The sequence below is a fragment of the Colossoma macropomum genome, unplaced genomic scaffold, assembly GCF_904425465.1.
Source record: "Colossoma macropomum unplaced genomic scaffold, Colossoma_macropomum, whole genome shotgun sequence".
Taxonomy (NCBI): Eukaryota; Metazoa; Chordata; class Actinopteri; order Characiformes; family Serrasalmidae; genus Colossoma; species Colossoma macropomum.
In genome coordinates, this window is record NW_023494792.1 from 21,833,777 (window position 1) to 21,846,446 (window position 12,670).

At 40.2% G+C, this 12,670-nt stretch overlaps 1 protein-coding gene across 2 annotated transcripts; it reads right to left on the bottom strand.

The window, feature by feature from the left end:
• Nucleotides 1-302: 302 nt before the first annotated feature.
• On the bottom strand, nucleotides 303-11,503 carry rbpms2a (RNA binding protein, mRNA processing factor 2a). 2 transcript variants are annotated; one of them, XM_036576565.1, is made up of 8 exons: nucleotides 10,943-11,503; nucleotides 7,709-7,786; nucleotides 7,467-7,505; nucleotides 7,325-7,387; nucleotides 6,103-6,253; nucleotides 5,213-5,361; nucleotides 886-958; nucleotides 303-770 (listed from the first exon to the last, which is right to left on the bottom strand). In XM_036576565.1, the coding sequence occupies exons 1-7, from the start codon at nucleotides 10,994-10,996 to the stop codon at nucleotides 893-895; spliced, it is 600 nt and encodes a 199-aa protein (XP_036432458.1). In that variant the 5' UTR covers nucleotides 10,997-11,503; the 3' UTR covers nucleotides 303-770; nucleotides 886-892. The 2 variants fall into 2 exon arrangements, with proteins under 2 accessions (XP_036432458.1, XP_036432457.1); XM_036576564.1 differs by having other exon boundaries at nucleotides 5,198-5,361.
• Between the last annotated feature and the right edge of the window lie 1,167 nt (nucleotides 11,504-12,670).

Consider the following 12,670-nt stretch of genomic DNA (forward strand, 5'->3'; position numbering starts at 1 on the left):
TACTTTTTTGTTCAAATATACTCTAAACAAACACAGATACCGGTATTTTGGCAGATCGGGTCGTTCAAGGGCGAGGCGTTCAAGGTCTGGAGGAGAAGGGTCTCAGAAGGACTTGCCCATCTTGGACAAGCTTACAGTCAAGATCATAAAAGATAAAACCCAGTGCATGTGGAAATTCATTCTGAACACACGAAAAACAAACAAGACTTGATAGTAACAAGAAGTTGGCCTCTACTTTGCAAGTAACACCGTACATGTAAAAAGCAAGTCAAGCGCAAAGATCTTCACAGAAGCTAGACTAGGATATCGAAAAAGCTAAAGGGAGTTGACCAAGTATTTTCACAATGGCAACACAAGGAATAAAGAGAAACCAAAACAGACACAGAACTTTGCATTCTAAGTTTCATGCCATATACTATACTTCAACATGCATAATGATTATCCCCTCCCTCCGAACACACGCAACGAAAAAAAGAGCGCAGCTAGAGTGTTTAAACTTGCACATGATCGGCTCGTCACATGTTTGGCTTTGAAAACGCAGAGTGTGTACCATTAGGCCGTGAGGCCCCAGCTGTAGATAACCATCCTGTCTTGTCCTGTTCAGAGTCCTTCAGAGAAGAGTTTTCTCCAGAAAAGTAAAGTCCTTTTAATGCTCCTTGCATCTGTTAAATAAACCTGATTAAATTAAATGTTGAGCCCAGTATGCCTTTGCTCCACATGGAGAGAGAAGGAGGGAAAAGAAAGAAAAACCTTCAGGTACTGACTGGCATCTGTGGACAGAAAGTAAATTTAAATGCTGACGAGAATGAATTGCGAGAGAATAACAAAACCGCTGTTGCTAGTTTTACACTACAGCTTGAGGTCAGCAGATTTAGAGATACTCACTAAATACTTAACAGAACTGGCGGGATTTCCACCCGGGCTGTGAGGTGTCAGATGGTGAGGGGTACCAGCGCATCTATAGGGCAGAAGAGCAAGTTAATAGCACATTAGAGTCCCAGCATTAAGGCAAAACAGGCAATGAATGTCAATTAGCACAGGTTCAAAACCTTAGTCCTGGAGTACCTTTGCCTGCATGTGTTTTCCCTGCTTTAATGCACCCACTTAATCTCAGGAAGGGCTTCTAAATTAGCTGATTATTTGGATCAAGTGTGTTAAAGCAGAAAAGTATTAAAAAGGAAAATCATCTTAAATATGCCTTAACCACATTAAGAAAAAAAGCAGGGAAATTCTTCTTTTTCAAAAAGCCTTATTTTTCTTAATTTCTTTCCTATTTCCACCCCCATAGTCTCTTGTTCTCTATGGCTTTTTGTTTTTGAATGTTTGGTTTTATTTTGTTTTACCTTTGTTTCACTAGTGCCCAAGGACAATGTGATTAAACTGAATTAGTTTACTATAATTTCTGGTAATCTGTAAAATGTGACAGTCCTAATGCATGACAAATAACATAGTCTACACACAAAAACAATTAATCAAATAATTATTAGGAAAATAATTAAGACTTACTTTAAGAACATTGGGCCTTATTCACCAAGCGAGAAAATTTCTTCTTAAAACCCACTTACACAGTTTTCATGATGATTCTGACATTCACCAATGTTTTCTTATTTGTGATTTGTTCTTAAATAAAAACAATCTACACACACACTCAAGAGCACAAAGGTGTGAACAGTTCTGTGGTTTAAAAACATTATGAATCTGACAGACTTTTTCTTAGGACCTTTCTCAAGAACACATTTAAGAAAAAACTTAGGAAGATATTGGTGAATGAGGCCCAGTTTTATGAACTTTAGGGTTTGTCTTAGGATAATTCATATGTTTTTCCTTAGGAAAGCTTTCATGAGCCCCAGGACTGGGTGGGAATCTGTGAGCTACAGTCATTCATGTGAATGTGCCTGCAGTTGAGACCAATCAGGAGCAACCAAAGATCCCATGTGCTGTGTATGTGACAACCACAACAAACTGGCAGTCTGGCACAGTGTTCATACCTCAAGCCAGAAAAGGTAGACATACTGGTTTTCTTGGCGAAAAAATGGCCTGGACCTTAATCACAATTTACATCGCAGTATTGGTCAGAAAAAACGCAATTAGATATTTTTCCCCAAATTGTTCAGCCCTACATTACACTGAAACCTCACTGTTGTGAGGGTAAAGCAGCACACTCTGTCATCTCTGATGTTACTTGCTGTGGTCTCTCAGACCAAAACCGGTGGACAGGAAAGTCATAACAGTCAGTCTGCAGAAATCTTTCACCAGGTTGCCATTAGCTCTCTTCCGTCCTGGCCCTTTCTGAGGGCTAGAAAGAGAGAGTGAGTGCAATGCCCTGTCCAAGGGCAAGAGAGCTCTGAACAATAAGCTTGGCATGGCCTTAGCGGCCCTTCGCTGTTGGCCAGCCGTTCCATCATTTGGCGCTAAACGACCCACATTTCCCTCGTGCACGGTTTGAGAAATGCACCAACAGTTAACTTCAGACAAAGCACTTCGGCCTGTTTGTACAGTACAGGCCATGGCCAGCCAGCACTGTCCTTTCAGTCGCACCAGTGCTGCATACAGGAGACTACAATCTGCAGTAAGATGACAACTTGCCTTCACATGTTTCCATTTAACTGAGAACACACTTAAGTTGTCATTGTGCTAGGATAGAAACTGTTCATAAAACATAACATGCATGCACGTTAGGGCTGTTCATTATACGTACATGCTATATTTCTACTTTCAAATCTTTAAGTCTTTAACCTGTTATCAGCACATAGTCCAAATAAGCACTTGTCTGTAATTCAAAATGTCCTTTTGGTTCAAAAATGTTATTTACACCTTTTTGGCACTCAGCCTTACAATGAAAGTTTGGACTTTGCTCACCACAGCTGTGCACTTCTTGAGGTATAGTTTATAGCATGTTTAGTGTATGGCTGTCAGGTTTCTGCAGTCATGTGTGCATGTGACCTTGGCAAGCGACTGTATTTTAAATGGATACGCCACCGTACCTTTCTCTTCTCTCTCTAGCCTTTAGAGGTCACGCTAAAGAGCATCTCTCTGCACCCAGAGGACAAGGCCTTTCACAGGTGTTAACCTACAGAGACCACAGCATCACACTCACACTCAAAAAGCCACTCATTGGATCCCAAACAGCCCTTTTGAAACAGCCAAACCTCCATTATTCCCATGTATGGGTCCCTAGTAGAACGGAAATGGTGAAATAAAAATGAAGACTAAGGATGGAGTAGAAGAGAGTGCAGATTTATAGAAGCCTCTAAATAACAATGATGGAATAGCTGGGTTTAAGCAAGAATTCCTTGAAGGTACAAGCTGAGTATGTGTGTGCCTAGATGCTCAAGAGACGTTTTCAGGTAAAAGCTTAGTCGACCCTTTCATCTGTGACCTTTAGCTCGCATTGGGTCGTTGTCATGACAACAGAAGGCACAGTTCAGTTGCTCAGTCAATAGGCTTGTTCTGTCAAGACGGGGTCCTCTCGTCCAGTCTCATTCGATTAAGTGAGGAAGTGAACGGCATTAAATATTAAAAAGATCCTAACTGACAGTAACAACAATGGGTTAGACCGGTCTCCAATTAAAACATCTGACACGTTGATTAGCTGGCAACAATACTGCCTTTATAAGTCAAGGTCAGAGACCAAAAAGCTTAGACATTGTGTGTAACAAGCATAGAATATTATTATACTATTAAGGGGATATACCTCTATTCCAAAATAAGCAAAAATAATTTACATGTATTTTAACATCCTTATAATTGTGCACAAATCCCTGCCAGAATGTTAAGTAGTAATATACGAGTTGAAATGTATGGGAGGAACAAAAGCTGTGATATCCTTCACCTGCACAGTTTTATTAGCTTGTAAAAATCCAAACACAAGTATTTTGGCTAAAGTTTAACTGGGCTTTACCGGCTACAAATTTGCTCAACAACCAATGCATAATCCAAACTGAGATGCAATTAAAAACAGATTTTCTGTGTTGTGATCTCTTAGCAACGCTGGCAAATGGAGGAATGTTTTGTAAGATGTTAGGAAAGCAGGTTGGTCAGTCACTCTGACAAGACCGCAGACAAACTCCTCTGTGGTCAAGATGGTGATAGCATGGGGATAAAAGGTGATTTTTAAAAAAATGACTCAAGGAACATGCTGAGTCTTTGACATATGAATCGTGGCATGTCGAGGGTGATGACTGGTCCCTCAGTCAAACACTTCTCTGATCTTTCAGATCAGACACAATGCCAACCGAGTATGTTCACATATACTCTAACCACAAAGCCAAATGGTCAGTACATAATGACATGAAACAAAACCAAACATCTGAGGCCATGTTATAATAACGTCCTAACTCCTTATCTGATTAGTCACCACTACAATTACTGACTGAATTTAGGACAAGATATTTGAAGATATTCATATGCATCTGTAACATTTAGGGTAACATGTTCACTAGCATTAACTAGCATAATAGTGTTACATTTACTAATATTGTAAAATGCACAAATGTTGATGAAAACCTTTTAAATAAAATATTGCAGGGATGGCAGATGGTGAAAAAAATACTCATTAAACCACTGAATAATGAGAGTTGAAAGTTTAATAGTTTAATAGGATGTTTAATAGAAGAAATAGCATGATGTGTAATTAAAGCAGGTTACTACTTCTTGGGAAATGGAAATCTGGGGAGCAACAACAGTTCCATTAAATAGCAAGGGTTAACCACAGTCACTATATTCTTAGCTTTTTATACTAGTTTTGGTAGACTTCGAGGACACTGCACTTTTATTTTTGTGTTATTATTTTTTTGTTTTGACAACAGTAGCTGTCTGGCTAACTATAACTTACATTTTTTGTTTATGCAACTTCAATTACATGTTTAAACATCAGATGCGCACCCATAGTCGGTTGCTCTGTAACAGGCATAATTGATGATCAACCTTGACTAAGAGATTTAGGACCTCCTAAATTGAGATAAGATAAATGAAGATAAGATAAAATTCCAGATTTAAGATAGGATTTGTTTTGTAATATGAATTTGTAATAGAATGTGGCATAAAGACAGGAAGTTTCTATAACATGGCCCTTGTAGCTTTAAAGAACCAGTGGACGTACAGCAGTGAAGTTTGCCAGGTCACTCTACAGTACATCATGAACCAATGAGTGTGTATAGAGCGTGTGCAGTGTGAAAGATAAGGAAAGGGAACACACCGGTTGGTCCCTCACCTGGGCGTGCAGGGCGGCGGCGGCTGCAGCGGCTGCGGGGTAGGTGAAGGCTGCGTGGGGCAGGCCAGGGGTCAGCTCAGTGGTGTAGAGAGGGTACGGAGCCCATGCCTCTGGGGATGCTGGAATCAGTGCTGCACCAGTCAGGTCATCTACAGAGACAAATGCATCCGAATGAGACATGTGGCATATTCAGAACAGACACAGAGTCTGTAAAAGCCCAGGAAACCTGTCTGCCTGCCCCTTACACACCTGCTCTAAAATTTACTTCATTTTTGCAGCATGGAAAAGAATGAAAGAAAGCTTAACTGTAGTATAAAGAACACTTTAAGAAAAGGTTAGTACATCCTTTGCACTACTGACACACCAAGCATCTTAATGTATTCAATACACTAACACGCATTTCGGTTACAATGAGTAATGGATTAACTTAATGTGGCACATAATTAGGGGTGGGTGATATTACAAAAATATAATAGCACAAAACATTTTCACGTTAAACAATATGCATCATGATATTTCCTGATATCAGAAAAGAATAACACTTTAACGCACTGCACTAAATCCAGTTAAACAGGACTAACTGTGCTCTCTTTTTAATGAAACATGCAGGTGGTCATATCACAATGATAAATATTGTCATGTTGTTTATCCCTACATAGCAGTGCATACTATTTTTCACTCTAATTAATAATTTAAATCAATCAAATTCTCTTTCTGTATGAATATTAAAGCCTGCACACAGAGAGGCAAAAATTCTAAAGTTCTAAGGTTAATGTATCTGCAAATGCTGACCTATCCTTACTAGAAAATTCTATATTATCATAAAAAACCTACCCTCCAATACAGAGAGATGAGATTGTTTTTGCATTTGTGCAGAGCAGTACACTCACATGGGTCCCGTGCAATGAAGTGAGCCCCAAGAGCTGGGTGCAGGCTTGAGGGGTTTGGTGTGGCCATCAGCTTACTCTTTGCCATCTTGGTGTTGGCCTTAGCAAACTCCAGACGCAGTGTCTGAGGGTTCTCCGGGTCAAAACGGATTCCCTTAGGATAGACAGGACAGTGTAAGAGACTGAGGAATTCTAGTGTCACTTCAAGCAAGAGTAATTAGGATTGTTTACTCTATGCTAATGAACATAGAGGAGATGAAAAGGTGATATTAGATAAGAAATTGGCTGATATCAGCAGAGGTTCAGTATCTGTCCATCTATGCCCTAACAGGTAATACAGAGGTAGAACATTAACAGCACCAGCATCCACAGCACAAATGAAAAACACTATGGTAACACTTTTTTGGACTTTCCATAAATAATCTCCTTGTCCTTTACTTACATTAAACTTAATAGTTTTCTGTAGTTGAATCTTATTTTTTCCCCAAATTTAGACACAGCATTAATTCTAACTTCAACCTTAATCTCATTTAAAACCTATCAGTAATCAACAGTTTCTCACCAGATATTTTACCTATGAATATTTTTAGATAAGCTATAAGCGACTAACAAAATAAAGTTGAACCCTTGCCATATGAGCATCAGTAAAATGGTTATACTTCATGCTGATTAATAAATGAGCATCATTGTTGTCAGAACAAAGCACATAATCTCTAGAAAACCTTTCAGGAGAAGGAAAAGGTCCCTCTTAATGTTTAAAGTGTGTTAATTTAATAAGACTTTCTTCCGTAAGTAAGTACTTTTGGACCATTTCTATGGTCATAATTTTCACAGAATGTAATGAGCCGCTGGCATTTTCAAATTTTTAGTTATAAAATATTTAAAAATTGACTTTTGATGTGACAGTGACAATATACTGGACCCATGGTCAGCGAACCCATTATGAACCTGAAGTGGACCAACTATAGCAGATCCATCAAACTTCTGTTGAATTTTGTGAAGACGGAGAGCTTTTAAAAACTGAGCCAACAGCCTGTGACGTCATGGAACTTTCCACTTTTAGGGCCTGAGAGCGAGTCAAACTTATTTAGACCCAAGAGCCTGAGATGAAGTCAAACTCTTAGACGTGAGAGCTGTGGCGCAGAGGGCGGAGGTCTGATCAATAATTCAGAGCAGCATACAGGAGGATGAACATTTACTCACAGACGGCCGAATGATTACTTACGTTTAATGCATTTTTCGCGGCTTCAGCGCCAGACCTGCTGTCAAAGGTAACAAAGCCAACAGGCTGAGAGAGCGTGAAAGAGAGAGGATTAGAGCAGGACTTCACAACTGAGTAAAACAACTGAGTAATTCACAAATATTACCTGCTTTGAGGTTAGTTTTATGAGTGAGCCTTCATATCCCTGTAGAGAAAAGAAAGTGAGCGTCTAGCTGCCTTACACAACCATAATTGCAATTGAAAATCGCCAAAAACGTTTAATCATATACATTTACATATAATTAGGCATTAAAACAAGACATAAACATTAACATGTTGGCCATAATAATAATAAAACATTCCGCATGCGGGGTGATTTAATTCAGAGCACTCTGTTGGTCTGCATACCTTGAATGGCCTGAACAGCAGGTACAGCTCCCGTGGCTTGATGTCTACAGGCAGGCCACTGACAAAAAGTGTTCGTACCTAGAAAATGAAAAGGCCTTAGTAACTAGAGAACATGAATTAGAGTGACGCATAGAACGTGCTCTGCAATAACTAATGTGAATCAATCTGATGAGCTAATAGATTTAAAATGCTAGTCTCATGTGAAATAGGGTTTACTGTGAATTCATGTTTTGTTGAACAGTAATGTACCTGAACAAAAAAAAAAAACACTGTGTATATGAATCAAGTTTCAGACTACCTTTAGTGCTGCCCGCTTGCAACTTTTCCCTTCCTATTGTCTCAGAAACTCTCTTCATTTTCTGCAGCTTTTGTTCAGTACTTAAGATTGACTGTACACAAAAATCATGAGAAACTGTGTTAGTTAAGTGAAGACATTAAGTGTGTGCACGGCTACCAGGTGTGAGTGAGCGGACTGAGCGTGGAAAGTGTTTGTGGATGCAAGAATCTCTCTATGGGGAATGAAAAGGATTTCTACTCCGATGCAGTGATAGGCAGAAAATCTAGTTCAGCTACACAAATGAATCAGATGAAGCAAATGATACTGAAGTGGTGGGTACAGAGAGAAACAGTGGTTGGAAAGGCCAAAAGAAAAAGTTCATTTGAAAATTTACCACGGCAAGAAAAAAAAATGAATTTATAAGCATTTGTGACATAAACGCTCTAACAAAGCCAACAGATTCACAGATATCAAGGACGGCTCTGAAATACTATATACACTACAATAAGCTTGATCTTTCTAATAGTTCTATAAAAATACATCAAACTATGAAACTCATACAAGTCCCGTCCTCATTTGTGGACAACTGCAGCTACACAGTAGGAGGTGAGAAAAAGTAGGAATAATAATACCAAAGGACTGATGGGCAAACATCCCAGCAAGAAAATCACAAAACAAAATCAATCAAATTAAATAAAAACTTAATATTTACTGGTTCTAAAATTATTACAAGGCAAAAACAAGCTAATACATCGACACGTCAAATTTAAACCTATGACTCTGCGGCAGTCAAAACTGTTGAACACTTTTTCCCCACCACACATGGGCTAAAAAGGCCAACAGCACTCACCTCAAGCAGAGTTTCATATTTCTCTACACGTCATTTCCACCAATACAGGGTCCACTGGAAATTAGTCATCATTTCCTTCATTTCAGAGAGTGCGGCCGTGTTGTTGGGGGCTGGACCAAGCTGAGGATAATCTCCACACAATGTTAACTGCTGGTCAGAATAAGCGACCCCACCAACACCTGACAAAATTTAAAAGCCTGCGCTGGTACTCAACCTTGACTCAGACCATTTTCCTTTTTCAACTGAAATCAGCAGGTAGAATTACTAACAGGAGTTCATCATTGAAAAACTGGAGCATTATGTTTTGTGAATGTCTGAGAATACCTTAAAAAAGTAAGGAAACAGAAATATGAGGACAGTTTACTTTGACAAAAGGCATTAACTAGATACAACCAAAAGAGGGGATCAATAGCCTGATTGCAGGTGATTACACTAACGAGAAATAAACTACATTTTACAGAGATTTAAGAGCCGAGCAAAAGAAAAACTTTTGCAAATCACCTACAAGCAAAAAACATCATTATGCTAACAACAACCAAAACACACACTCAGGCACACAACAGCTAGAAGTGAAAGTGCAGCCCTTGGCCTGTTTTTACTGGAGTTTCAGGCCCCAACACAATGGGCCATCTGAACACGGTGTACCAAATCCACTGACCTAGGACTGCAACCCTCCACAAACACAATGGACCCCACACAAGGGGGACCCCGTCCGCCCTAACCGCCCGCACCAAAACACTGAGAACCATTTCCACACACACAACCATGCTGGTGGACCGTCTCCAAATACAGCTGAACTTTAATAACCAGAGAGATATAGCCCAAACTGCTTTGTTCATCGAGACAGAACCCAACTGTTATATTATATATTTATTTTATATTTATTATTATCACAACAAAGCATAACAGGAGTATCAAGAATCTGTCATCAAAGCCGATTTTGTTCTCCAGCTCCAAAACGTTTTATAGTTCTCCAAACGCACTGAGTGAAAGCCTTGCTGGGTTGCTGCATGCTTTCATCCATACGTTTAAATAAGTGGACAGGAGTCCCGGAGAGAGACCAGCGGGTTCAGGTCTCCTCCAAGTTAATTGAAAAGCTAAACAGAGCAGACATGCAGCAGGAAATCCCTCCACATCGCACTCTGGAACGAGTCCAGGGGCCAGAGGTGACCGCTGGACTGGACAACACTGCTTCAAGACAGGACGGATTCATTTCAGCTAGACACTTCAAGAAAATGGAAACATGAATTTTAGAGCCACTTTTCAAACAGGTCAACTGGTTAACCGCGTGAGTCGCTTAAGCCATTTGTGAACATTAACTAAGCCTGCTCAGGCTTCATTACACGCCTCAGCTAAAGGAAGAGCAGCTTTATTCTGCTTTATTCTTACTTAATAAGACTGAGATTTATTAGTATAACTACACAACATGAGTCAGTCAGCCAGGGCCAGACACTAAAAGAGTCTAGCCAAAGCTTTACATGTTAGGAGATGCTATGGAGACACCACATTACAAACTTTATGATAACTTTCCTGCTCTACAGCAGTGTATAAAGTAAAGGCATAAGACAGAAGTCTACTTCAGGGTGAAAAGTTCCTCAGAGAGCACACAGGCTATACAGGCTAGGTGTAAAGTTACATAGACAACATAGATCAAATACACTGACTGAATATACAGGCTGTAAAGGTAAAGCCATCAGGTGTTATAGTTCAGACTGAGGATTAATCATCAACCAAACTACACGGTGAACAATCAACTCCTCTTCAACTCACATTCCTCAAGAGTTTGCAGGAAAAATAACAGAAAGTCCACCACGGTCACTTGAAACTGGCTTGAGAAGGGAAAACAAAAGTATTTCAACATTTTAAAAATCACCGAGGTAAAAAAATAACAAGAACACAGACTAAAAACTCCGCGACAGAACTGCCTTATGAACAGAGAGACGAGAGAAAAGGCGTGTTACAGCTTTAACATCGACTTTTCTTACAGCTACGAGCCAAAAAAGGGGGGAAAAAGAAGGAAAGTTCACACAACAAAAAAATCCCCGCCGTCCGGAGAGACAAAACAAACTTTAACTTCACTGAGTAAAGAGTAGCAGAGTCCCCTTACCTCCTCCTCTAATGATACACTGTTGTTCGGCTCAGAATCTGATTTGAGACTCATTGTGTAACTTTAACGCTTCTTTGTGCGAGCGAAAAAAGAAGAAAAAAAAACAACTTTTCTGTTTTGCTTTTCCCTGTCGGTGGATTTTGTTTCCCTGATGTGCGTTAAAGTTGCAGAAGAAATCTTGGTGCCGTTTTTTTTGGTGAGACTTCAGAAAAGATGTGCCCAGGTGAAGCCGTGCTTTAAGCCAAGTATCCAAGGAGGTACCATTAAAAATAAAAAAGAAAAAGCAAAAAAAAGCAAAAAAACTAAAGGTGATGTAGTGGAGAGGTGCACTGTGAGGGTGAGAGAAGGGAAAAAAGAAGTGATTTTTTAAAATTTTCTTTTGTTCCTCACATCAAGCTCGTTTTGAGTTAAACTGAACTGAGAGAGGTAAAGAGGGACCCAGGTCAGGTTTAAAGGTGGAGATGAGCGGAGCTCCTCTGTCTCCTCATTCGCTGACCGCTCCTATTAAAGCGCCGAGCGGAAAAGTGCCGCTGCAGATGGAACTCAGCTGGAAGAGTTCGAGGCCCCGCCCACCGCTCCCTAGCAGCGCCGTCGCTAGGGAAGCGCTCTTCTTTGTTTTTGTTCCCACCCGTAATATGACAAAGCCCCGCCTCCCCTACGCTGGGATTGGCTAGTAGTCGTTCACTCTCGCGAGCAGTCCGCCTATCTGCGCAGGAAGGCGAGGCCTCTCGCAATACGGGTGGAGAAAAGAGGCCTCGGTAAAGCGTCTCTACATGGAGAACCGGCTGGGAGCCAATCAGGAACCGTGCGCGTGACGTTTTCTTCGGATTTAAACGTGTTCGTGTTCACCGTGTTGGGCTTTTTCTGTTTATATCACGAAGGGTTATGTTCATTTTCTGTTTTATTACAGTGGCTCACACTATTTGCGTCCAACACCGCATAGCATATAATATAACTATACCGGGATATACTGTACAAACTGAACAAATAAAAGGGCTCCTAATGCAGGCGTACTCTTTCTGACACTCTGTTTTGTATGGGAGGATGTGGTTTCGGACGCAGCATCTGTGTTCTTTTCCCATGTTTTGTTTCAGGGACGCGCTGTGACGACACCACTGGAGGAGTGAGGAGAAAAACTCACAGATTTGTACATGTCTACTTGGCCTGCATGCACACATGTGTACAGATAGCCACACATCTCATACGTACATCTCCTGAGCTCCTTTTCCATTGACTGTTTTTATTATTATTCTTTATTCTATTTCCTATTTATTTTATTTTATTTTATTTTATTTTGTTATTTTTTTTACTTTTCCCCTAGTTTAATACTTGTCAACAGCCCGTGTGCTTGTTTGTCACGTTCAGTATCTTACATCTCATACATGTGCAGAAACACACAGACAAATTCCTTGTAATATACTTAGCGAAATAAAGTGATTGTGATTCTAATTTAATACGTTTATACAGCGTTTTGTGAATAGAGGTTGTCGGTGTAATAGGAGCCTAGTTGTCAATAACGAAGGTCGCCCAGATCGTTTCTGATGTGCTTGTATTTTCCTGTTGTTTGTATCTGTTCCTGTGAAGATGTGATTCTTTATCATATATAAACTACAAGGCCTGTAATGCCTCATGCTCTTTGCACATGACACAGTGCTGACTGGCTGCACCTTCATCACTGCAGTGTCGTACAGGACATTGGGCTGCACTCTCTCTGGTGTGACTGCTGAT